Below are 27311 nucleotides of genomic sequence, written 5' to 3' on the forward strand. Positions count from 1 at the left end.
GGTCGAATGAATCTCTCCACCCATGATGTAGGCAACACGAGGCTTGCCTGCAAATAACTTGCCCTTCCAATACATTACTCAGCATTAAACTCGCGTTAACTTTCCACAATACCGGTGGAAGCCTATGGGTTTCTGTTAGTGTTTACTGTTTACTGCTCCGTGCTCACATCGGATGTAGAGTCCCGCCTACTGTATCCGGTAATTTACACAGACACCAATCTGAGTTCCCACTTCCCAGAGGTCTTTTTTCCGCCACACAGACACATACCGGTAGATACTTAAAGTGTGGTTCCTGTGGAAATAAGCCGTAGAGCTTTCTAGGATCTCCTTTTAGTTGACCTTGTAGGCCTACCAGTGATTTGTACTGTCATGAAATTGCAAACGTCTAATAAATTCTTCAATCCCCCCAAAAAAAAAAAAAAAAAAAATGCATGCCACAGATATGCGCCCATTCCGTATCCGTTCTAGACCGGATCTGAAAACCACAAAGTGAATTGGACCCCCGCAACAGCTCTGCTGCGTTGTGATTGGACAGGGCCACCGACGGCGCGTTGTGATTGGACAGAACACTTGACAGTCGTTCAACAGCTCGAGTCTGTTTGACAGCAAGGCACTGCAGGGCAGCATCACGCTCATATTGAACTGAAACCAAGTCGCAGTACTAGACTTATATCAGACTAAATACATATACTGCCCAGCGAGACGAGTTATTTATTATCAGATACTGTAATAAAACAGTACAAACTGGACTTTTGACGTTTCGCCTGACCGCCTCGTCATTTATATCGAACAGAACATCCTACCACAACAACAAGAAGAAGGATTATGTGTGTTCTTGCCATGTAAACACGGTGAGGATGTCGGTTACAACAGGAGGATGATGCCGGCAGTGCTGTGGTGGCGACTTGTTCTAGTGTGGCTGTGTGTACTCGCTGTAGTCTCTTGGTAAGTGTTTTACAGCAAGTATTATTTCATGTTATTATCAATTATCTTTTATTAAGGTACCCATCGGGCTCAAAATGCAGCTGACATTAGCTAGGCTACGTTAGCCAGAGGAGCTAACTCTATAAACTGCCAAAAAAGACCAGATCTACAAGCTAACAACGCGTAATTGTTAGCTTGTAGATCTGTTCTTTTTTGGCCACCGACACCGTCGCACTACGACGTATAGAGACGAGGCTTGCTTGATGTGGCACCTGGCTTACTTGTAGACCATCGCTAACTAACTGCCCTGCAAAGTAAGTAACACATAGGCTGTCATTTATTGTCTCTCACAGTAGTTTACACGGGCGCCACCACGAGTCAATATTAAAACAAAATCCCAAATGTGATTATAAACAATAACACGAATCCAAGCTGCTTATAATATGAGTAAAGAAACTGTAATATTATTGAAAACAAATATACTCAATTGATTGATTGATTGATTGATTGATTGAAGACTTTATTAGAAGTTTGCATAGGAAAAGGTACAGTTTCATGATGGTACAGTTTACTTGTACAAGGTTAACTAAAAGGAGATCCTAGTAAGCACTTAATTGGCTTATTTGGACAGGAAACCACTTAAGTATCTCATAGTACAATGGCGTTTTTACTCAGTTTTTTATTTCATAATTCCACTAAATGGTGATCCGTTGGGTTTGTTTTTTTGTTCAATTGCAACGCTTTGTACACTTTCTTTAATAATGGTGGAGGTCACTCACTGGTGGTGGTCACCTGGCTGTCAATCATAGACCAACAGAGTTCATCTTGTCTGACTGATGCAGAAACTGTCAGGTAGGGTTAGTTAGATTGGAGCTATCCGTTCCATCTGATCTGAGCGATACTCTCTCTCTCTCTCTATATATATATATATATATTCTGAGCTGTGACAGAGCCAAGTGCCAACATAACTGGACCGTAAGCTCTTGATGTCATTAGCAGCGGTCCTCCTTAATGTCAGTAAGCTTGATGAGAGCTGTTGGCTGTGGTACTGTATATGCTCTTAGTAAATCTGATGATGCCACACAGGACACTAGAGAGAGAGAGAGAGAGAGATTATGATGAAGGAGGATGATGATGTTACTGATGATGCTTTGAACCAGTATGCCTGACGAGAGCACACTGTCGTCTGAGAGAGAGGGAGAAGGGAAGAGAAAGCAGTGTGCTGGCTACTGACCTTAAATGACATCTTATGCAACACAGTATTCGTTTGAGATCTTTGTCCATGACGTTGGAGCTGACCTATGTTACATTTTGCACCATTGCTTTGACTCACAGAATCAAGTCAGTACGTAGTCAGGATGCTTTGAATGTATAGGCCTACTGTCTCAGTCTGTGAATATATCAAGGCACTCAGGCAGAAATGTAATGGAACAGATCGAGTGGAGCCAGAGGAAATCAGTGATACAGTATGTTGTGATAACTGCACATAATCACGTTCCAGGTTTAGTTCGGGTTAGATATCAGATGTGTTCGTCAGCTGATAGGTAGATGGATAGTCATACTTGCTCTTGTGTTTATAATCGCATTACTAATCATATAAGGTGTGTCTGAAAGATTAGGTGGTGTACAGATGGCAGATGCACTTGATCTTTGCTCTGCTATGATGATGATTCATGTTTATCTCTTACATACAGTCGTATAGGAGCCCATCATCCACTCTCCTGACTTTCAGTGCCAAGCCCCTGCAAAGGACGGAGGTGGTGGAGCTACAGTATGTCACAGCCTCCAGGCCTGCCCAACACATTCAGCAGGGAGTCTGCCTGGGATCCCTTCACTTTTTGGGGTTTGATCCGGTCGGGAGCGGAAACCACTCTACGTCATGTTGAAGTCCTATAGAGACTACACTTTAAAAAAAGTATTTTGCCGGAACTATCAAACAGTTTAAACCAATATTATTCCCCTGCGCTCAAGGACATACTTTTAGGGCCTACCTAATAAACCCCTTGATGCGGCGTAGTTTTGCTTTTGGAAAATTCTTTTGGTATATACATCTTTTAGTCCAACTCGTAGCGACTGGCGAGACTACACTAGGCTACTCGAGCATTTTAATAGGGATTGGGGAAACAAACGGGGGGAACCAAAACAAAGCGACGCTGCTTGTGGTTTCCGCCTAGACCTGATCAAACGGCCCGTTGTAAACGAATACCAGTCTTTCCCCCGAAAAAGCCTGGTGATGCGAGGTTAGGGAGTTAGTGCAGTTTGTGTCGAGGGAATGAGGCAACAACTTCTGTACGGATGAAACAATAGAGGCGGCCATAGCTGAGTGGTTAGTTAGCCTGCCTGCGGAGCCAGAGCCCCTGGTTGTCCCAGGTACGATTCCAGGCCAGGGCGCAATGTGTCGATGTATGTCCCTAAGCAAGACTCTTAACCCTTAATTGCTTGAGCGCCCGCACAATAGCTGCTCTCTGCTCCTGATGATTATAGGATTGTGCAGAGGACAGATTTCACGTACAGTGACAAAAAACACCAAGGAGTTATTATTATTATGCTTCCAATGAATGTTTTGCTCAGTCAGACATATCTCATCCATATTTCATGCAGATATTCTCTACATCAGGCAGCCAAATGTGCCTGTGTGTGTCTGTGTCAGCTGTGTTCTATTAACAACCTGTCCTACTTATGGGTCCCGTTTTATCAGCGGTCTCTACTCTCTAGCTAATTTGGTACTCATGAGGAAGTAAGATGGATTGGGGTCTAATAATGGCCTGACTGTCTTCCCTGTGGATCTCTCGACGTAATTTGGCCAGTGTATGATGTCAGTTATCTGTGACGTCAGTACTATGTCTCCAGTTTCAATTTGACCTCCATTGACTAACAGTATAGACTGATTTCCTGAGCGCTCCCCATGTAGAGAGTGCCGTCGCCATTCCTGTGGTGCAAACAGCAGCGAGTTGTGGAGTAGAAGTAAAATAATTGAAAATAGGAAATACTCAAGTTAAGTAAAAATACTCAAAATTGTACTTAAGTACTGTACTTAAGTAAATGTAGGCTACAAGTCACTCATAGACTGTAAAAGAATATGGACGGTATTAAGCCATTGGTTTTCTACCAACATTCATTGGTAGAAATGGTACCATCTCGATTGCTATTGGCTGCCAACGGTCACATGCAACCGCAGGGATACTTGGGAGAATGTGGTGTTGAGTTTGCCAAATAAAGCACACAAAGAAGAACCATCACAAGCCTATGATCACAAGCCCCTCCTAGAGCATACCCTGCTTTAACATTTTTCCCCTTGACCCCCCTGGAGTTCAAGTGGTTAAAACCACTAACACTCCTTTGGAGGTACTTTGTACATTACAGCCGCTGGCTTTCAATTAGAAGACAAACTGTGAGTGATGTTTGTTTCACTGTTTATGACTTGGCCAGCTTTGTGCGACGGACCACGACAGAACTGTGCCAGCCACACCGGTGGCCAAGCAGACGGCTTAAACTGAAGTCTAAAGAGATTCTTGTGAATGGGCCGGGTGTTGACAAGGCCAAGTTGGTGCTGGAGTGTGATCTTTGAAACTAGAGCGCTCACCAACCTTTGTCCTCCAGTAAGAAAGTGAGCGTGTTTGTTGACTGTTGAATCCTTGTAACTACAGTCGTATGAATGGGACGATATAAGATTTCCCTTGGAATGCAATTAGTGTTGTTTCCAAGAGAGTGTCTAGTGCACACCCGGGTATATTTTTCACACCTCTACAATTACAAGCACAACTAAAGAGAGAAAAACTGAACATGCTAACAGTTTTGCACTTGAATCTATCTTGAAAAGGAACACAATTTGCCATGTATCGCTCTCTGGGCCACAAGTCTAGAAGTTCTGTCTGTGCCACTGTATTGATCAATTTTACAGTTTGACTCTATGCCCAAATGCCAGTTGAACTTCATTTAATTCATAAAAACATACTCACACAATGTTGCTATTGATTTATTTATTTCTATATGTTGTAGTGCCTCAAACTAGAAACTTCACATTTGTGGTCAAAGAAAAAGCATTATGTAAGAAACAAAAAAGGTGAGAGGTGAGTCTTAAGACTGCAGCGGAAAATTGGTAGTGAGTCTGCAGTTCTGACTGCAATGGGGAGTTATTCCACAGTTTAGGAACCAGGAGGGAGAAGAATCTAAGACACGTGTGGCCAAGGTGCTTTAGGGATGGTTCGGACAGCATGCCTGGTTAAAGGACAACTTCTGTTTTTTACAACAAGGGTTCATATTTTAGATTGTAATTAGAGAAAAGAAAAAGTGAGTGTTAAAATGTTTTCATTTGCTATCGTTCTATTGTTTTATTGCGTTTACCTTGCTAAAATGTGGGGCATGTGGCTAAATATCTCTTTTTAGACACAATAAGCCAGCAGTTTCTTTCCTACTATTTACAGTAACACTTCATAAGTCACATCCAACCATGAAAGGTTGTGTTGTATCTTGGGAATGGGCTTATTCTGTGTAAAATGACATATTTAGGCACTTGTACACATGCCCCCATAGCCTAGTTCCAGACCCTGAATCGCTAGCCAGTAGCCACACCCCTTTAAATTTTTTGTTTTGGCGATTCAGGTCTAGCATCGCTCTCATAAGAAGAGGCCTGCCTCGGTTGAAAATCCGATCGGCGAATCAGCGTCGTGAATCAGCGTCTTGTGATCAGCGTGGGTGGGGGTTTCCCAGAACTCATGTGTGTTTCCAAGTACACCAGCGCCGCCGCCGTACCGCGCATCGCGTCGCGATAAAATACGGTAAATTGTGGTAAAATGCGATCGTATCGATCTCGCTATGAAGCACCAGTAGCAGGCATGTTATGTTGTGTTTGATTACTAGTTCGTAGTGCTCCTATTCTGACTGTTTCTTGGTTAGCAAGTAGCTCTAGCAAGCAACAAGCTAGCCACTAGCCAGCCACACTGAACCAATAGCTGAAGACTGCCTTTTTTTTGGCAACGCCCATCCCTGCAATCGCCTTCGGTGGAAGTGAGTTCAGACTGAATAATGGAGTAAAACGAAATGTCAATTCAGGCTGAGTGTCAGGCTAATGCCCCCAACCACTGAAATAAGAATCTCTAAAACAATAGAAAGAAGTAAATGAAATAATTTTAACACTCATCTTTTATATTCTTTCATTACAATCTAAAATATGAACCCTTGTTGTAAAAAACGAAAGTTGTCCTTTAACTTGGATCATGTCTTTACTCTTGAAGCTATGCGGGTGACGGGTGCCATACCTTTGGTTTACAGTCAGCAGTTACGAGGCTGTACTGTAGGTTATATTACTGCCACGTCACTGGCTGGTTATTATTTCTTCTCTGCCAGGAGTGACCTTAGTTGCAGTATTACTGTTTGCTTTCCTGACTTTATGTCACAACACAGACAGACCGATGACATGAACATGACATTCATTGTTTTATTTCATCTGTTCATGTCGGTCGGTGTCACCTTCTTTTCAAGGAACATACAGTAGTTAAACCAACGTTATGGCCTTCTCCCAGTCAAAGCTGGGAGATGCGTGACTTCTGCTTTTGTCCTTAAGTCATTACCTGACTTTGCAGACACAGAAAAACCGACCTTGTTTAGTGTCCAGTGGCCACCTGCTTTCCCCCATAACTTCATGTTGTGAGCCTGGACAAGACAGCAGTTGTCTACGTTTAATTTATGACCCGCTTAATTTGTCTGATCCACTAACATGGAATACCGTGCAATATTCTCAAGCACTATAAAATAAGTCATTCCAAAAATGTGTTTGTGTGCCAATTCTCTGTCAATGTTGTGCAGAACCTGTTACTGTACCAGATGACCTCTCGTTGCTCAAAGTAAGTCAACGGAACATTCCTACTCGTGACTCTGCAGTTTTTCTCTGTCCCGTAGGCATCCCAGCTGTTATGTCGGCTGCACAGAGCAGCTGCAGGAAGCAGCGTCCCTGCCTGCACAGGACAGCGTGTCAGAGGAAGAGCAGATTGAACACACTCAGACGGTGAGACCACAAACCGGTGACCACAAGCGCAAGGCTCCGTAAATACTCGCCCCATTCACGTAACATGTACTTCATTAGGTATTTAATGGTATGTTCAACTTTAACAACTGCCCTGGGAGCTCTGGTGTCACAGCAAATGTAAAAAAAGAAAGGGGAAAAAAATGACTTAAAGGAAATAGGAACCCTACTGTTCGCACTTTACACTATGGCTGGAACAAACAATTATTTGAATTCATTGTTAATTCGTCTGTTTATTATATTAGTCAATTAGTTGTTTGCGCTATTAAATGTCAGAAAATGTTTTGGGGAAAAAGTTGGTCACTTGATCAAAGCCCAAGATGAGCTTGTTTTGTCCACAGCCAGAACATATTCAGTTGATTTGTCATGGAGGAGTAAAGAAACCAGACAATATTCACACAAAAAAAACCTATATCAGGGAATTTAGACTTTCTTATTTGTCTCCACCAGGACGAAAGCGTTGCCCAGATTATGTTCTGCACCCTGTCTGTCTGTCTGTCCGTCCGTTTGTCTGTACATCCATCCGTCCGTGTGTCCGTGTTGCCTTTCTGTCTGTGAACCGCTGGCCTGATCAACGTGAAACTGTGCGAGCACACACTACCTGGATGCCGGAGCAGAACCTCTGCCCCAAAATTCTCAGAGCGTGCCACCATCAGGTCAATTCTTGCCTGACCTGATGGAGTCCTTTTTATTGTTTATAACTCAAACCAATTAATTATTTATCAAAATAGTTGCAAATTAATTGAATAGTTTCTTGATCTAATCGATTAACCGTTGCAGTTCTACATACACTGTAGTCAGGTCAGGGCTAGGGATGGACATCGGTATCGGCCAATATCAAAAATCGGCAGGTATGATATCAAACCGGCCGAATCGGTGACTGGCAGGTCACTGACATAAATACCGGTTTTATGCCGATTGTGTCTATGGCACTGCACAAAATGATGCTCTGGTCCTGGCTGTGACTAAAGTAAACATTAGCAAGTAGCAGCCAGTCTACTTAGTGGCAGCCTACAGAATACAGATGGTGCTGATTACCTTTGCAATGTAAGGATATATTCAATAATCCTGTGTCAATGTAGTCTCCAAAAAGAAGGGGGAAAAAAAGCATGCCTCACCTGCTTTCCTCCTGCCTAGTCCAGACGGTCATATTAGACTGGATATTGTCTGTGAATTTGGATATTGTACTATTGTGATTGATTTGGCATTAGTGTTTTTCTAGCTCATTGGTACTCAAATGTCTTGTAGGTCTACTTGGCCTGAAAAAAGGGTATTGGAGCAACCCTATTTTCTAGTTCTTAGCTAAAGAAATCGGTATCGGAAAAATCGGTTTTGGCAGGTCAGACCTTCATAAAACCGGTGGATCTGTATCGGCCAAGAATTTTGCAATTGGTCCATCTCTAGTCAGGGCTTATAGTATTTCAATGTGGTGGGTAAGCAGCTTTGGCATGTGGCGGAGTTACATTTCTGCAACTAACTCTCCCCAGGCTGAGGAGGGCTGGGTGTCACATGTCCACTCTCTGTCCGAGGATGACCTCGTGACAGCTGGACAGCGGACAGACGAGGACCTGGATACCCGGGCTTTGGCCGAGGACGACGAGGAACAAGTCCCCGAGGTACGCCGGTGATTCGATTCCAACCTGATGAAACGGCATCAACCCTGCTTACTGTGAAGAGTTGTGGAGTTTTGAACGTTGATGGGAATGTTTTGTAATCACACAATAGGAACACTTGTTCAGTGTACTCAGGGGTTATAGACCACCACCCAAGACCCAAGACTGTTTGTTTGTGTTGTTTAATCACATAAACCATATATACTTAGTTGACCAGAGTAGCTAACCCAATTTGAAACCCTCTTAGCAGCAACATGGAATGTATAATGAGGAATATGCAGAACTAGAGGGGAGTATAATGGAATGCACAGTGAACTAAGATATATACGTATATATATACTTGGTGTATGTACATCAAGTACTTGTCTATGGTATACGCCTGTAGCAAGTCGTTGCCACCAGCCACTTCTGTTGCCACAGTTAGATCGTTCAAACACATTTAAGTATTGTACAGAGTGGCAAGATGTTACAAGCAGGAGTTGATAGCAGCAAAATAAAGTTTATCTAGGAGGGGAAAGAAAGAAAGATGGATGGATGGATGGAATAAAGTCGGACAAGTACCATAGTCGGTTTCCACACTAATGAGTTAAGTCAGCTATCACACACTCCACCAGCGCCCCAACCATTCGGCTATCTGGCTGCCCCAGGAGTTTTGTTTTTAAACAGCTTACAGTGTGGCTACGGTACGTTGGGGATGGATTTAGACCTGGCCGTGGTCCAACTGGCTGGCCAACGGTCCACTTCATCTGTTGTTCCTAGAACAGGTGGAGCATTAGGAGGGTGTTAGCTGTTCACTACTCCAGCAAAAAGGCCAACTACATTTTGAATTCCATATTTCATATTTCACCAGACAGTGGAATATGTTTGGGGATGCAACAGTTAATCAAACTAATCAATTGGGAATATTAATATTGACTAGAAAGATGCATTTGGAAATTGCAAGTGTGGTTGCCTTGAGGCGAGGCACACTTGCAAACATCTCTGCATCTCTTGCTCAAGGACTCTTCAACATTAACTCAGGGGGAGCCCGGATTCGAACTGGGAACCCTTCGGGAACCCTTTGTGCTCTACTAACGGTTTCTCTACCCCTGAGCTATGCCGCTATTCGTCCTAGATGATTTTTAAATTACACTCTGCTATTGGATTGGTACTCGCTATTGACCGATACCCAAGTTATGGGTATCAGGATTGGGTATTGGGAAAGAAAAACATCTCTATTGCAGCCCTAAATACTCATATATTTACATAGTACATACGCATATATTTCATTACCAATCAGTCTGTGAGAGCAGAGGAGCCAGCTGCAGAGGTGACGCTGGAGACGGAGACAGATGATGCAGCAGCAGCAGGTGAGCCAGAGCCAGAAACACAACTTCCAGACACTCCTCCCACCATCACTCAGGACCAGCAGCCAGCCGTCTCTTCGGAGCCCTCCCCCGCATCCCCTGCATCTTCTGACACGGTGGTTAGCCCTGACGCTGCAGCGACTGACTCTGCAGAGGCCCCCAGCATCTCTGCTTCACAGGACCAACCCCTCAGCAGGTAAGCTGCCGTCACAGAGAACCCTTGATTAATAGCATTCTGCTCTTGGATCGGAGGTTTGTTTAAATTAAGACCTAAGGCTGAGGCAGATTCTACTAATGCCTTATAAATGGTAAATGGTGCATTTATAAAGCGCTTTTATCCAAAGCGCTTTACATAGATTGTGCATTACATTCACCCATTCACGCACACATTCATACACTGGTGGTGGAGGAAACCATGCAAGACACCAACCTACTCCCTGGGAGCAATTAGGGGTTCAGAGTCTTGCTCAAGGACTCTTCGACATCAACTCAGGGGGAGCCCGGATTCGAACTGGGAACCCTTCGGGAACCCTTTGTGCTCTAATAATGGTTTCTCTACCCCTGAGCTATGCCGCCCCATATAAATCAATAATTCTCAAACTTTTTCTTAATGCAAAATTATTAAAACATTTCCAAGAGTTTTCGAAAAGCCAACTCTAAAATAAAAAACGACACTTGCTTTCCCGGTTTTAATGGGTTCAAATGTACAATGTAATTTAAAAAGAACGTCAGAGCTCTACTATTACCTTTGATATGCACGATTAAATAACAATGAGGAAAAACACACTATAATGTTTTGTTGTACCTGTTTGTCCACGTCAAAAGGATATTGCATCACCTGCAAACCTTTATCTTGCATTATGAATTACATGTGTTCCTTTGATATGTTTTCTCTTTTGAATCTGGCTGGTCTGCTCAGTCAACTTAACTTCTTTATTGGTTTGCTGATAAACCAAAACACGCGGTCTGCTTTCTCTTTCCAGTGGTTCAGACGATGTTGGGTCTGACATGCCTCCGCTTGAGCCCAGTGATGAACATTTGGCCACGACTGACTGCGAAGCAGGCGAGGCCAACCCTTATGATGACGCAAGGTGGGTACAGTTTGTGCTAGCTCTGGTCCAGAGCGTCAGCTGCACTGACTCTCTGACAGGCGGCAGACTAAAAGACTAGACCAGGATTTCTCAGCCCCTACGAGGGCTCATCTTCAGTCGAAATAAACAAAACTACTTCGCTACTCACCTAACCAATGGTAGTTTTGCGTTGTTGAAAGTCTATTCTCCACGGTGGGAAACCTCTCAGCACCCCACCCACTCTGTAAAATACATTATTTTTGTCATGAAATAAAATGCACCCAACTTGAGCCACCGCAGGCACAACCCGGAAATAAGCGGCGGTCGAGTTGGATGCGTTTTATTTCATGACAAAATTAATGTATTTTACACAGTGGGTGGGGTGGTGAGAGGTTTCCCACCGTGGAGAATAGACTTTCAACAACGCAAAACTGCCTTTGGTTAGGTGAGTTGTAGCGAAGTAGTTTTGTTTATTTTTTTTAAACCCTACTAAAAACGCATTTTATTGGATCAGAGTTATCCGACTGAAATATAGATCTATATAACAAGGTGGAATGTTTGTGCTAATTCTCTTTTGACCCCTCGTGTCTTTGCAGTCCTCCAGTGGTCCTGGAGAACACTTCCAACGCTCACATAGCGGGTACCAAGACCCACACAGACCCAGCAACGAGCCCTCAGTCAGCACGCAGTGCTGAGAGTCTGGGGGGAAACACATCACACATGCTAAAGGAAAATGTACGCAGTTAGGGATGCTCCGTTTTATCGGCTGTAGAAAGCCTGGTGTGCTTGATATGCTAGTTATGTTATCATACTCTACCACAATGTTGCACATTAAGGTAATCATCTGGGGACCCCCCAAAATAATTTGGGTACCCCCCTGGGCGTCCCACAGGTTGAGAACTACTGCTCTACCATACAGATTGGTTAAATTAAAGTTGTATTCATTAAAATTCCACATTGCATAACAGATTTAAATTATACCATCTATACACAAGTACGGTATACACCTGCAGATATTATAAATGTACATTTACAGTATATAACATGCATGACATTTTCTTTTCTTAACTGTTGACAGGGTCTGAGTCCTCCCGTGGCTGCAGAAACAGATCCCAGCTCAGTCAGCAAGGACCCGGAGGACTACCCCACATTTGACGAGTGGAAAAGAAAAGTACTGGAGGTGGAAAAAGAGATAAGAGAGAGTAAGGATATGCAAGGATATATATTTTTATTTCATAGTCATACAGCCATGTGAAGCTGCAATTATTGATTATCTTCTTAGCAATCATTCTCTTCGATTAATTGAATAATTCTGAGTCTACAAAATCGACTAACCTATAATAAATGTGTCATGCAAAAATTGTGAAGATAGCCAATCTGCAAGCTCACAACACATTATTTTTACCCGATTTCACATTGTCTCTTCAGTGCATGTACTGTATGTCAGGGCAGTTTTTCATCTCTGCTGGTGTCAATTCCGGTGCTCATCAGGGTGTGAAAATAGACAAGCTAATGCTGGTCTATTTTGACTGCGGCTGGTACATTTGTCTATACAAGCAGCCACTTGGGACAGGAAAGCAACCATCACTCAAGGGCCTTGTTTGGTTTTATAATGCCTTTTTGACTTTTAGAATAGAGCCAAAGTGGCTTTTGTAATCCATCAGCCACTATGGCTTCTGATAAACAATTTGGTTTTGTGCCCTGTTGCCTTTGCTGTAGTTGGCTGAAAGTAACTTGAAGTTTAACCCTTTTAGGCCTAGAATTATTGAATGCTTTAATCGGTGAAAAAATAGCAGATATACAAGCTCACAGCGCGGCACCAAGTGCCGCGCTGCGAGCTTGTAGATCTGCTATTTTTGAAAAAGTCGTGAAAATGTGTGCAAATCTTTAAATGTATGTATTTTTTAAGTGAACATTTGTAACTCAAATTTTGCTTCTGGGTGGTCCCTGGAACTAAATATTTTGAGATGGGGGTCCGTGGCCAAATACATATAATTTTGGGGGTCCTTCACATGAAAAAGTTTGAGAGCCACTGACATAGCAGTCTCTCAAGAACAGACTAACTGAGCTCCAGTTAAGTGAATATTCGGATGAATATCTATAAATCTACAAAGGGATTTAGATAAATGCATGTGTAAAACATTCTCTCCTGTGTTTTCTGTCTCTCTGTAGCTCAGGCTACGCATACCTCTTCCAATGGGGCTTCTGTTCCAGTGAAGAAAGTGCAGAAGAACTTCAACAACTACGCGTCAGTGGAGTGTGGTGCCAAGATCCTGGGCTCTAACCCAGAGGCAAAGGTACACCTGATACCTACTGTAGGCTTCACTGTGACAATCTTAACATCTTCATAAATAAATCTATTTTTAGAAACATTTCTTGTCCCACTGTTTTGTGCACTATGATCCCTGTAACCAGCAGTGCAGGCAGCCTGTCTGCTGCCTCTGCCTAGTATTGTTCACTTCCCAGACAGTGCAGTGAGTGAATCGAGCTCACGCTTAAAAATTGCTACTGACACTGGTCTGTTAAAAATTAACCGCTGGGAACATCCCTTGCATAGAGAGAGTTAATCCCATAATTCTCCCTCTTATGTTTGAGTTTGATCAGATTTTACTGGTATTTTGCATGTAAAGAGAAAGCACATTTATAAGAGAAGTGCTTAATGTTACATTATAATAACTATTAGCGATTTGTTTTTACACAGAGCACCTCAGCCATACTAATGGAAAACATGGACGTGTACATGCTAAACCCTTGCAGCAATAAGATATGGTATGTACTTTATATACATTTTTACATACACAGCTATGGCTAAAACAACCAGTGTGCTTATTAATTGCTATTGACTAACTGCTACTGATAATGGTGATTTCTGGTGGATTGGCTTGTTGTAATGGCGTGTCTAATTTTATTGTGCCTGGAAGTGCAGATGATTTGTACCATGTTCTGGTTGTTTTTCCAGTTAAACCTTATCTTTCACTCTGGCTTCTCTCTCAGGTTCATCATTGAGCTCTGTGAGCCCATCCAGTTGAAGCAGTTGGACATCGCTAACTTTGAGCTCTTCTCTTCAACCCCCAAAGACTTCCTGGTCTCCATCAGTGACAGGTTAGCACTGCTGCTACTGTTTCAGAATATTGCTGTTATATTAAAAGAAACCATTGGAAAACATGCATTTGCAGGACATTTTCAGGAGAAGAGTAGTAAAGAAGACCTGAAACGGCACATCTGTAGCAGTTGCAGCTTCTGTTTAACCGTAGAAATCTGCTACAATCCAGGATATTAGACTTGCTCTGTGTGGATCAAAGTTTTCAGTCGCCGTGACATTTGGATTCTATAGAAGCAAGCATGTATTCTATGGAAGCATGTTGCACAGCAAAAATAGCCTACAGTACAGTATCTACAACCTCTCAATGCGTCTGAGAGCTTGTAGATAGGCTATTTTCGGTTATTATTTTAAGATTAGAGCATTTGAAGTGGTCAAACTAGCAACATGTTCAAAAACATCTTCCATGAAATCTTAATTGTCTGGGATATTTCACATAAAAGCAAAGGTTAAAGCCTCAGTCTGTGATTTCTTCACAGATTGAGGCAGTCCAGGGGACTCTTTTGTGTTATCTGACTGTACCATGTGCTGTTTACCTTTTTGACCAAAAAAAAAAATAAATAAATAAAAGAAAGTTGGCTGTATGTACATGTACAACACCAGGAACGATGTCACTAAAACATAACAATTGTACATATTGGATTAATTGTTTAGGAATCAGCGCCTTTCAAAGAGTTTCACAAATCACACATTAGGAACATTTTCAGTCGTGAAATTGTATCCATGCATACTCTGCCATATGATCATGTTTCCTCAGATATCCAACCAACAAGTGGCTAAAGCTGGGGACCTTTCACGGCAGGGACGAACGCACAGTGCAGAGCTTCCCTCTGGACGAACATCTGTACGCCAAATATATCAAGGTGTGCACAGGAATCCCTCTGGGTTCCCTTACTAAATCCTCTTGTCTTGTTTTTACTTTTATTCTGTACTTTAGTAGAGTACAAGAAATCACTGTAACGGACTGGGAAAGTAGAGGTCTTTTGGCAGGGCTGCTTGTGTATGCTGACTGATTCTATGCTATGGTCCACATAAGGCAATAAACCAGTGTGCTCACAGAGAAGCACAAAGTTAGGACAGAATGTACAGTACAGAACATTGCAGCTATGGGAGAGGTTGGCAAACTCTTGCTTTGTTTCCATAGCATCTCTGGAATCTAAACCAGCATACAGTTCAGGGTCCTGTTGAACAAATCTAAACCAGCATACAGTTCAGGGTCCTGTTGAACAAATGCATGTTTATTATCCCTTTAACTGTCTCTCTCTTTTCTCTCTTGTTTCCCTGGGCATCAGATGTTCACCAAGTACATAAAGGTTAGCCCTCTTTTCTCATAGAGGTTTGTGGATGAGTGAGTTCAGTGGAGGAGGTGGGGGGAAATGAGCTATGCCACCAAGGGCAGTTAACAGATTAAATGTTTTTTTTTTTTAAATAAATCCATCCCTTATTCCTCCACGAAACTGATAGAATATATAGCTTTATTATTGTTATAAATTAAGCAAAACCAGGGCTGCAGCTATCGGTTTTTCTATTGCTTACTTTTTCAATTAATTAAATAATGTTGAAGCGTGTAAAAAAATATTATTTTATATTTCAACGAATCTAAAAAAGATTTTAATTGATTCTTAATAATTGACTAAAAGGATTAGTCTGATTAATCTCGAGCCATATTTTAAATTTAGTTGCATAAATATAGCCAATCACAACATTGCATTGTCATGTGTTGTGAGCTTCTAGATCCTTAATTCTTTTGCTATTTAAAAAAAATGTATTACTCTTATTAGAATCAGTATTTCTTGTTTAATAATTGATTAAATCCATGGGTTTGATTATCTGTTGCACCCGTAAAAGAAACACAGTATGCGCTTGCTAAATACAGCCTATTGAGCACATGTGAATGTGTGTAACACGTTCTGAGGTGATCCAATTACAGCTCTATATGAATCACAGGTTGTGTGTGGTTGCTCACTGCTACTGCCCTCTTTCATCTATATTACTAACTGAGCCACAGTGTTGCTTTTACTACTCACCAAACTATAGCTTTGCACTTTGCACTTACGATAAGGTGATTATTGCTGCGTATCGCTGAATGCCAGTGTGTGGTGTGGAACGTTGTAAAAAAGGAAAAGTAGTATGTCTTCAGTACAGTATGCAAATCAAACAAATGTCTTTCAGGTGGAGCTGCTATCTCATTTCGGCTCTGAGCATTTCTGTCCGCTCAGTCTCATGAGGTAAGACTGTTAGAAAAAGTGGCAACAACTTGAATTGTGAGTTAATGACAAGTCAGCACACCTTTTCACCAGAAACATTCTCGTGTGTGCAGTGTCTCCCTGAATCCCTGATCCAGTTTCACATTAACTTTGCGGAAAAGGATGTCAAGTGTTATGTAATAGTGCGCACTTGCTACTGGCGACATGACATTATCTCAACCTATACTGTAGCAGTCACTGGGGGTTAAAGGAGGACTTGTGAGCACAGACCTTGCTGTACTGTTGCTGGACTTGGCAGTTGGCACGCCTGCTTAAAAAAAAAAATCTGTTGGGGGCAGGGGGCAACATCAGCCAGCCTGCAGCACATTCAAATGTACAGTACAGCCACTCCCCTTAGCCTACATAGAACATACAGTACTGTTGTCTTCCCCCCTCCTTATTACAGATGGATCACATTTAAACAAACGGCAAACCAGCACATGCTGTACCCCAACATGCTGTTATGAAGAATACTAGCACATAATGTACTGTACCCCAACATGCTGTTATGAGGAATCCTAGCACATAATGTACTGTACCCCCACATGCTGTTATGAAGAATCCTAGCACATAATTTACCCCAACATGCTAGAGAATCCTAGCACATAATGTGATGTACCCAAACAAGGTTCAAGGTTCAGCTTTATTTGTCTCCCTTGGGAGAAATCTGACATGGAGACAGAGCTGCATACATACAGTATATACACTTATATACACTTAAGATGCATTAATATTGCACACACACCCATGTGTGTTATAATCATGCTGTTATAATCAAGGGGGGGACTGTACTGTATGTTACTTCCATGAAAGCCTACAAAATGTTTTTTGATTACTAGGGATTATGTATTCCTTGGGATAAGGGATTACTGGGGATTATACAGTATATTCTGCGGGATTCTGCAGTGGAGTGTCATCAGTTGTTCAGTCATTTTGACAAACCGTTGCAACCGTTTGTCAAGATGGTTAGGCTGATGTGGGTGAAGAACTCCTCGTGTTGTTCAGCAGGCGGTGCCCAAGATAGCGGGGGACTTCCCATTACCTGACTACCCTACTTGCCTCACAAACCTTTTAATGCCACTCAAATCTGCCCTCTGGTGGCCAGTGGAGATTCTACAGAAAATAAGCTGAACTGTCAGGTTTAATGTACATGTATACACAACATGCTTTCAACTGCTACCCCAGCATGGCTTATAGACTGGTCTCCATATGTGCTGTTAACCAGGGTGTTTGGGACCAGCATGGTGGAGGAATACGAGGAGATAGCAGACCCCTCGGAGAGACCGGACGATCAGGATGATGACCTTGGTGAGAGCACTATAGCTTGCTCATTGTGCAGTGTAAGATTCCAAATGCAGCATAGGAGCAACTATTCGGCCACATCAGGGTTCATTGATATATAGTATAGTCTTAAAGCGTATGGAGACATTACCCTAATGCTTAAAGGGATATTCCACTATCAACAGGGAAACAGCTTAATTGGGCTTTTCTCCCCACACACACCCATTGTAACTTAAAACTCCATTTTAACCATGATAGATTCATTAAAAACACCCATTATTTTTTCTAATGATTCATATTACCCTCCTAGTATGTGAGCAGGCCGTGTTTTTTCCATAACTTTTTTCATTTATTTTTAATAATTATTTGGGAAAATGGAAAAAATGAAATACAAAATATAATTAGAAAAAATAAATGAAAAAAGTTATCGAAAGAACACGGCCTGCTCACATATTAGGAGGGTAATATGAGTCAACAGAAAAAAATAATGGGTGTTTTTTAATGAATCTATCATGGTTAAAATGAAGTTTGAAGTTACAACGGGTGTGTATGGGGAGAGGCCGCTAAAAACTGTTCAGGGTGTTCATAAAAGCCTGATTAGACGATAACATTTCAAGTGAAATATCCCTTTAGTACAGTAACACAGAAGGGTCTTTTAGACTTGCATTTAGCAGTAACGTCCATCAAGTCGTCTAATGTTGAGAGGCAGCCATAGCCGAGTGGGTGGGGAGGCCACCTGGGAATTGCAAGGCTGCTGATTTGACCCTTTCAGCCCTGTGCATGTGTCAAAGTGTCCCTGAGCATGCATCTGACTGCACACCAGGCACCATACAAATAACACTGAGCAGACTGGGTTCTTTTTGGTATTAAAACGGGTGCACATTATTGTGTATAATTATCTTATGCTTTAACTATTGAAAAATAGCAGATATACAAGCTCACAGCGCGGCACCGAGTGCCGCGCTGCGAGCTTGTAGATCTGCTATTTTTGAAAAAAATCGTGAAAAGTAGAATTTTGACCCGATTCTATAAGTGTCTTTTGAATCCTAAGGTTTTTTGAAAAACCTACATTTCTATGTCAGCCGTCTGGCTAGCCATCGTCAAAGAAAAGGTCCTTTTCACTTAACTGGAGCTCAGTAAGTCTGTTCTTGAGAGACTACTATGTCAGTGGTTCTCAAACCTTTTCATGTGGAGGACCCCCAAAATGATATGCATTTGGCCACGGACAGGCATCTCAAAATATCTAGTTCCAGGAACCCCCCCAGAAGCAAAATTTGAGTTACAAACGTTCGCTTTGAAAATACATATAGTCAAAGATTTGCACACATTTTCACGACTTTTTCAAAAATAGCAGATCTACAAGCTCGCAGCGTGGCACTCGGTGCCGCGCTGTGAGCTTGTATATCTGCTATTTTTCACTGGTTAAAGCATTCAATAATTCTAGGCCTAAATGTTATAGCACCCACTGCTCCTATTAGTTAGGATAGGTAATTGCAGAGGACACATTTCATGTATGTGCAAATGAACAGTGACACAAATAACCCCCAAAACAACTAAAGGGGACAACATTATTATATTATTTATTGTTCTTACAGATTTACCTCCTGGCTATGTACCAGGTGAGGACAGGTCTTCCAAGAATCTGATTGGATCAGCCAAAGGTAAGTTTAAAAATGTGGATAATATTGGTCATTCAAATATACTGTTACTGTGTATCACTTACAGCAAGGGTCTTCAACGTTTTCAGGCCAAGGACCCCTTAGCTCTGAGAGAGATGAAGCAGGGACCCCCACTGCATAGCGTATACAATTGGGTTGCAGATAAAAACATTACATGGATTATTACAGTCTAGACTTGACAGCACTATCATTTGTGTAGGTTGGATTAATGTGTATTGTCATATTTAACCACTTGAACTGTCAATACCGACTAGTCTGCTCTTCTTTTCCCTCTACAACAAACTTCTGTTCCAAAAATAGCCGATCTACAAGCTCACAACGCCTCGCAGCGCGAGGCGTTGTGAGCTTGTAGATCTGCAAATCTTTGGCTAATGTTCCACTAAGAATGCTAGGGTTCAAGTGATCAAACATGATCTCGCAAAGATTTGGCGGACCCCCTGTAGTAACTCTTAGGACCCCCTGTTGAAGACCTCTGACTTACAGTATATGATCCCATACCAGGATTTGCTGCAGGTGAAACGTAACCCCAGTTTCTCTTGTCTGCATAGATGCCATTTTGAACATGGTGAACACCGCCGTCAATGTTCTAGGGGGCAGTTCGGAAATGCAAGGTATGTCTAACCAAGAATGATAAATGTAATAGATGTTGACCTCTAAATTCAGATGTATTTTTATTGTAAGTGTTTCATAAAATTATTCTGAAAGTATCCCAATGATATCGTTCACTGTGATTGTCTTGAGTGTGGACTCCACTTGATTATAAGGATATTTTTATAGTAATTATTATAGCTATTGTTTTACTAAGTGTGGACTACCCTTTACCATAGTCTATCGTGTATCTTTTCTTATTTCACATCACTCACCCATTACCATCCAAGGGCCATGCAGGCAAAGATTATCTGGATTGAATATACAGTATGAAGACAGATTCGTACCATTTCTAACCTTTTACAGTAACAATTGATATTGTTTCTCTCTTCCTGGCTTTCTGAAGGTAATGCATCATTCCAGGAACTGAACATGACTGAACCGCCACTGCAAACTGAAGCCAACACAGAGGCTGATGGAACCGCTACAACCGTCGACCCCATGTGAGTACCAGAAGGCATTAAAGTCGTTAAAGTCAAAATATGTCCAGAAAGACTGAACAACTCTATGGAATACTCGAATGTAATGTTGAAGAAAATGGCCATATTGAGACATAGATATTTGACATTTGGTCAAATATAGCACTTAAGTTAACTATTACCTGTTCTGGGAGCTGATGGCAGGTGTGGCGCTCCACCTTAGCAATCCATCTCCCCAGGTTCTAGCTCGGGTGATACCAACAATAAGCCTCTCCAACCTACAGTACTTACTTAGTTTGAGGTTTTGTTAAATGTACAGTTCTACTTCCTTTGAGTCTTTAATGTGCTGTCCTTCTTTGGCCTCTCTAGGCCTGATGCAGAAGAGGCAGAGATCCTTGAAGACGCTGATATCCCTGCAACTGAAGCCCCCCCGCCGGACTTCCCTACTCCAGAGTCATCCATCACTGAGTCCACTGAGCAAGAGCTCCCCCCTGTGGAGGACATGATCGTCACACCTTTACCAGCAGAGGAGGAAGATTCCATCAGAGCTACCATCACCCTTCTGGGTGAGGAAGACGATGAGGACGATGAGTTCAAGGAGGACAGGGAGGCCACGGAGAAGCGACAGCATGAAAGCTCTGACTGCTGTGGACCGTTTTCATTCTCCTCCCATCCCTCCTCTTCTGCTTTCTGCTCTTGTTCGTCTTCTCTCCAGGAGTATCTCATGCAGAAGTGTTCCACCCGACTGTCCAAGCAAAGGAAACCGCACATCCCGGAGAGCAAGGCAACGATCACTCGTCACCCCTACCTCCCTGCATTGAAGGTACCCCTCTCACCACCCGCCAGCCCTGTAACACAGCCGCCCCACATTGAAATAAACCAACCCCAGGACAAGGAGCTTGACCCCGGGTCGACTGAGAGCGTGGTCAGTCCCTCAGCGGTGCCACATATTCCAGGAAACGTCACCGAGCATCAGACAGAGCCTGAGTCTGAGCCTGCCTTGTTGGAGCCCAGTCAAGCATCAAACCTCCCCAGACCCACCGCCACAGAGTCCCCCACTGCCAAGCCCACCCCTGCCGTCGAGCTCCCCCATCGTTCATCCAAAGGCCTGCCCAAGGAGCTGAGACCAGACAGGAGCCAGGAGGAGCAGGCTGCGGAGAAGCAGGGAGGGACGACAGTCTCTCCAAGTGTCTCAGTCTCCGTCCCTGACAGACCCAGTGGCAGCGCCTCAGTGGAACACGTCTCTGTGCCCCCGACGGACGACAAGCCTAAGATGGATGTAAGTCAGCAACAAGATCCCCCCTTCCAGTCCGCAGAAGCAGCTCACACTCCCCAGCCGAGCACCACTTCAGAACAGCAGCCTGTCCCTCCGGCCTTACCTGAGAACGGAGCCCACGAGGAGCTTATCCTATCTCCACCCACCGCCTCGGAGCCTGACCCCTCTGAAGGCCTGTCTGCCACCGCCACGGAATCCAAAGTGGACAATCTTACGGAGGACATTATCTTCACCTCCACCAACGGTCAGCTGCCTCGCCCTTCCTCCACCTCTCCTCCCTCCTCTTCCTCCTCCTCCCCCACCCACTCAGAGTTCTACGCCGAGCTCAACAATATGACGGAGCAAGTCAACGCTGCTTCTGGCTCCAGCCAGAAGGAGTCTGTGTTCATGAGGCTCAATAACAGGATCAAGGCTCTGGAGATGAACATGTCACTCAGCGGTCGCTACCTGGAACAGCTCAGCCAGAGGTGAGGAGAGAGTCTCTCTCTCACGCACGCACGCATGCACACACACGCACGTACGCACACACACAGTATGTAGATATGTTACTGACCAAGAATTGCATTATTAGCCATGTAATATGGAAATAATAATATCAGGCATGCTGTTTGCTCATGGAACGTTTAAAGTAGTTAGAGTAGTTCACCCCCAAAATGACTCGTTTCTATTGATTACTCGTGCCATAGAGTTGAGTTCAATAATATTATTTTTATATTTGTCGCATACCTAGACAAAAATGTGATTATAGTAAATTTACCCCCATTGATTCCGGATGGGGACCCGAATGCATGGTCCTTGATGGGGACCCAAATGCATGGCACTGGATGGGGTAAATTTACTATAATCGCATTTCTGTCTTAGGAATGCAACAAAAACCCAAAAATATTATTGAACTCAAGTCTCCATGGCGTGAGTAATCAATAGAAAAAAAGTTATTTTGGGGGTGAACTACTCCTTTAAGACCTGAAACACATGCTGGATGTATTATTACTGACCTGACGTTTAATTCAAGGTATCGGAAGCAGATGGAGGAGATGCAGAAGGCTTTCAACAAAACCATCATTAAGCTGCAAAACACGGCCAGGATGGCAGAGGAGCAGGTGAGCGCCGGCGGGAAACAAACGCTAATATAGAAAGATGACGCTGGATGTATTTAAATACTACATCATTTCCCTGCTCAAGTACCTGAACCAGTTGCTTGCAAGGATGATAGTAAGGGGATTTTATAAGATATTTGACCAATCTGCGAAGTAAATCGTTACCAAGAAATGTCTTCACCAATGTGTTTCTAAAGGTGTGTAATAATATGTACTAAAAGGTTGAAATTCAACTCCCTGGGGAAAACCTCATAAAAAAACTGATTTGTGTTTGTGTTCCATTAACTTTACTATACTGGAAAAAAATACAAAAAAATAAATCTGCTTTAAGTAGCATGTGAGGGGTCAAACTAGGGGTTTTTCATGAATCCATTGCAAGCATTTGTTTTGCACGAAAAACATTCCTTGGGCTAAAAAGAGCCCCACAAAACGATGGTTCACTAAACCTAAACCATATTTATTTCCTGTGTTTTTTTCCTGTATAGTTAAGTTAATGGAACACAAACTTTCATCAGTTTTTTATGAAGTTTCCCCCTGGAGTTGAATTTCAACCATATTATTACACACCTTTAGAAACACATTGGTGAAGAAACTTCTTGGTAACGATTTACTTCGCAGATTTTATTATGTTTCCCTTACTATGATGAGAAATCGTCACAGAGACGTAATCTGCGTCCCACATGAAACCCAGGGACTGTTTGCAAGACACTGATGGATTTCCACCAAATCCAGACTACAATTGCTGTAGCTAGAGTTGTAAATGTTACACTATTAATCATTGCCGTGCGTTTCTTTCCTTTTTTTTTTTTCTTTTTTCCCCCCTTGCGTTTGATCAGTCATCTGATTTACTAACCAACCCCTCTCCCTCTAGGACCTGCGCCAGACGGAGTCCATCCAGTCCCTGCAGGGCCAGCTGGAGAACATCACGCAACTAGTTCTCAACCTGTCTGTCAGGGTCAGCCAGCTACAGAGCGAGGTACTGTATGTACAGTATGTCTGTATAATATACAGCAGGGGTCTTCAACGTTTTCAGGCCAAGGACCCCTTAGTTGAGAGGGAGATGAAGCAAGGACCCCCACAACCTTATCGTAGATTCCATATGTTTTCATTGTTTGGGGCACAATCATCTGTGTATTTTGGATTCATGTAAATTGGTGTTTTCAGATGTTTAACCACTTGAGCCGTCATTACCTAATAAACCTGACCTTTCACCATGTACTTAGTCTGCTCTTTTTCCCCTCTACAGTCTACACCAAACCTCTTACAGCTTTGGCTAAAGTTCTCAGAATATGGACGCTAGGGTTCAAGTGGTTATTATAAAAAAGGAGAAAAAAAAATTCTATCACACAAAGATTTGGAGGCCCCCCTGTAGTAACTCTTGAGGACCCCCTAGGGGTCCCGGACCACCTGTTGAAGACCCCTGATATACAGTAATACTACATTCAGGGTGTGTTCAGGCCAGGAAACACCTTAACCCTGGTTGTCCCCATTTTGGGGAAGTACAGTCGCTGCAACATGCTCTTTCCTGGGAATCAGGTTTATTAAGAAACATGGGGTCCCTGCCCTGTAAGGCGACACTTCCCCCTGAAATGCACTTTTATATGGGGTGATAGTGATATAAATGCTTTGTGAATGTACTGGTCTCACTTGTGAAGAGCATTGCCGATGCCTAGTGTTTTAGACAAAATGTGCCACAAACTGTAAACCCAGCAACCTACACTGTAAATGTTATCCATTTTAATTTGGAAGTAACGCTGCGTAAGTTGGTCCTCATTATTATTTAGCTGATGGATAAATGATGTTTTTTCTCGCAGGTGTCTGACAGACAGAGTTATCTGCTGGCATCGCTCACGCTGTGTCTGTTCCTGGGGCTGATTCTGTGCGCCAATCGCTGCAGTGCCTCTGCAGACATTGAACCACCAACTCTGCTGGCAGAGCCGGAGCCCCCAGAACCCAGGAGCTACAGCAACTGTGAGAGGTAAGACTGATCTATGCTTAATTGCGCGCTGATGTCATGCATCGAAATGAGCTCATCTACAACCTCACACGGGTTGTGAGCCTGCAGATTGACTATTGTCTATTTTCTAAAAACTCTAATCAAATTGACTAGAATTGATTTTGCAGTATTTGCACTTTTTGATTAAATATCGGTCAAAGCATCGGTAATCGGCAAAACCCTGGTATCGGTCGGGCTCTACTTAATAGCAGAGTTAATTAAAAATGGGATCCAGGGGGGACAGACACATCTGTGATATGATTTCCATGACAAAGGCAGAGCTGTGGAGGAAACGAGCGATGGGTAGCTGTTGTCAAATTAAGAGTTTTATAGCACGTATACCGCGTCAATAGGGACTTTTCGACAAGATTACCATCGTAGTTAAATCTCAGGCGAGTCTCGCACAAGCCTTTTTAAACATGTTCTAACAAACGTGATACGACTCTTCTCGTCCTCTAACATTAATTAAAATTTCCCCAACAGGCAGTTTGCCTCGTGTGACGATACGTGGTTGAAGAGGCGAGCGTCTTATCCGTTGCTGCATTCTGATTCATTGCAGATCCCTACCACTGAAGGCAAGTCACTTTTCTTTCTGCCGCAGGGTCAGTGTAATATTTATATGAAAAATATGCTGGTGTCTGTAGCTACTGTTTCTTTTTGCCCAGGTCCAGAATCCCTGCCGACTGTGGAGACACAGAGGTTTTCTCCAGCGAACAGAAAGGTGTGGACGGTACCTACAAAAATGTGAATGTGGTGCGTTTGGGAGAAGCACCGACTTGAGATGTGTATTGTGAACAGGGTTCCCACGGTCATGAAATTCCTGGAAATATTTTGAAATTAGAAAAATATTTTTCCAGTACTGGAAAAGTTTTGGAATTTATCAAGGGTCCTAGTGGAAGGTCCTGGAAAAAATAGCAATGCATTGTCTTTGGTTATTGATTTTGTTAATACCTCTGAAATGACAAAATTAAACATTGGCCAAATTGTCAAATATTAGAGCCAGAAATTGTGAAAATATAGATCTGCTATTTTCACAATAGATCCGTGTTAGGGGACTGCCCATAAGTCCGAAGGTTCATTAGTCCGAAGGTTTATTAGTCCGAATTTAGTTAGGGTTACTGAGGTTAAGGTTAGGGTTAGGGTTAGAGTTAGGCATAGTATTCTTTTTTCAAATTCGGACTAATGAACCTTCGGACCAATGCCATGGCACCATGTTATACAAAATTCCTCCATTCTTAGTGCTCGTCAGGGTGCCGGGACCCCAGTTAAAACATGATTATTTTGGGGGTCACGGCCTGAAAAGGTTGAGAACCACTGGCATACACTACCTGTCTTTGGGCATTGCGCATAGGAGTAAGCGACCTGTTATTGAGCTGAATTATTGTTATATAGTCCTGGAAATTGGGTTAAATATTCTGGAAAAGTTTTGGAAAAGTTCTAGGAATGAATTGGTAAAAATGTGTGGGAACCCTGTAAAGAACTGTCACGTGATAATGAGCTCTTGGCATTTCTGTCTGTCTTTCCTTCCCTTACAGAAGCGACGTGCCAAGGTAAAAGCCAGAGAGGCAGCAGTGGAGACCCTGCAACCCTCCTTGCCTACTCCAGAGCTGGCCAACGGTTTCGCTGTATGCAATGGCGGGCCACACGCCGCAAACGTGGCAAATCGGTTACTTCACCCAGCCTTTAAAGACTCACCCTCGGAGGGTAGCTCCGAGGGCGGCTCTTCATCGCACTCGGACGACCCCTCCTTCTGCGGCATCGCCACAATCGCCACGGCTTGCACGCGGCTCTGCGACGGCCTTCCCCCGCCCAGGACCAAGGCGGAGAAGCGGGCATTGAGACGCAGGCGTCCTAAGCCCGGCGCCTCGGTCGTGGCCTTGCTTCAGGCCCCGCGGAGGGACAAGGGCGATTACCTGCCCGTCCCCACCTCCTTGCAGGAGCTGATGAGCAGGGGCAATGAGCTGAGCTCAGGAACATTTGGGGTGAAACCTGCCCTCTCAGGCCCTGCCTAATAAAACACTCTACTCTCTCTCTCACCGACTGTAAAACTCTCCTAAAAGGAGGGTGGATGTTATTTCCTGAATGCCCAGGACAGCTTAAAGCATTGATGCAAGACAATCCCATCATTGTTGGCTTTGATTTCATTTGTTTTCAATCCATGTTCTTTCGTTGAAATCCTCGCCAGGCTTTTATATTTGTGACACATCAAATGAATCAAGTCTTTCCGATCCTACCATTAAAGTCTTCCTTTGTCTCATGGCGAACGTGTCTCATTCTGTGACATTTCTTAAAGGGAATAACATGCAATTTTAAGTAAAAAGAATCACACCCAATGTGAAGTGAGCGGTGGTCGTGCTTGCATAACGTCTTCAGACTAGGATTTGAGTCTAGGATGTACAGGCTATGCTACACACACAGCACACGTTTTGCTATGGCAAAACGCTGAGGAAAAAGGCTACAGACATACGACATATGACATCACTAGACAAACATGATGCTAAGTACACACATTTTGCTATGGCAAAACGCTGAGGAAAAAGGCTACAGACACACGCACAGCCACTCTTAGGAGCGGTTTGCACCGCTCAAAAAAT

At 43.1% G+C, this 27311-nt stretch overlaps 1 protein-coding gene across 3 annotated transcripts; it reads left to right on the forward strand.

Annotated features, from left to right (window-relative positions):
- The first annotated feature begins 635 nt into the window (after nt 1-635).
- On the forward strand, nt 636-26976 carry LOC308285786 (SUN domain-containing ossification factor). Of its 3 annotated transcripts, none has more exons than XM_080726655.1 (24): nt 636-945; nt 6823-6928; nt 8434-8562; nt 9839-10101; nt 10889-10996; nt 11572-11710; nt 12054-12177; nt 13148-13272; nt 13677-13744; nt 13970-14077; nt 14833-14938; nt 15368-15388; nt 16248-16303; nt 17547-17629; nt 19198-19263; nt 19830-19892; nt 20276-20372; nt 20718-22091; nt 22637-22724; nt 23593-23697; nt 24536-24699; nt 25201-25292; nt 25383-25447; nt 26253-26976. In XM_080726655.1, exons 1-24 carry the CDS (start codon nt 878-880, stop codon nt 26727-26729), a joined length of 4095 nt encoding a protein of 1364 aa, XP_080582781.1. In that variant the 5' UTR covers nt 636-877; the 3' UTR covers nt 26730-26976. The 3 variants fall into 3 exon arrangements, with proteins under 3 accessions (XP_080582781.1, XP_080582782.1, XP_080582783.1); XM_080726656.1 differs by having other exon boundaries at nt 25383-25438; XM_080726657.1 differs by having other exon boundaries at nt 25383-25470; nt 26253-26392.
- The last annotated feature ends 335 nt before the right edge of the window (nt 26977-27311 follow it).

This window comes from Nannobrachium achirus (genome assembly GCF_963921795.1).
Source record: "Nannobrachium achirus genome assembly, chromosome: 5".
Taxonomy (NCBI): Eukaryota; Metazoa; Chordata; class Actinopteri; order Myctophiformes; family Myctophidae; genus Nannobrachium; species Nannobrachium achirus.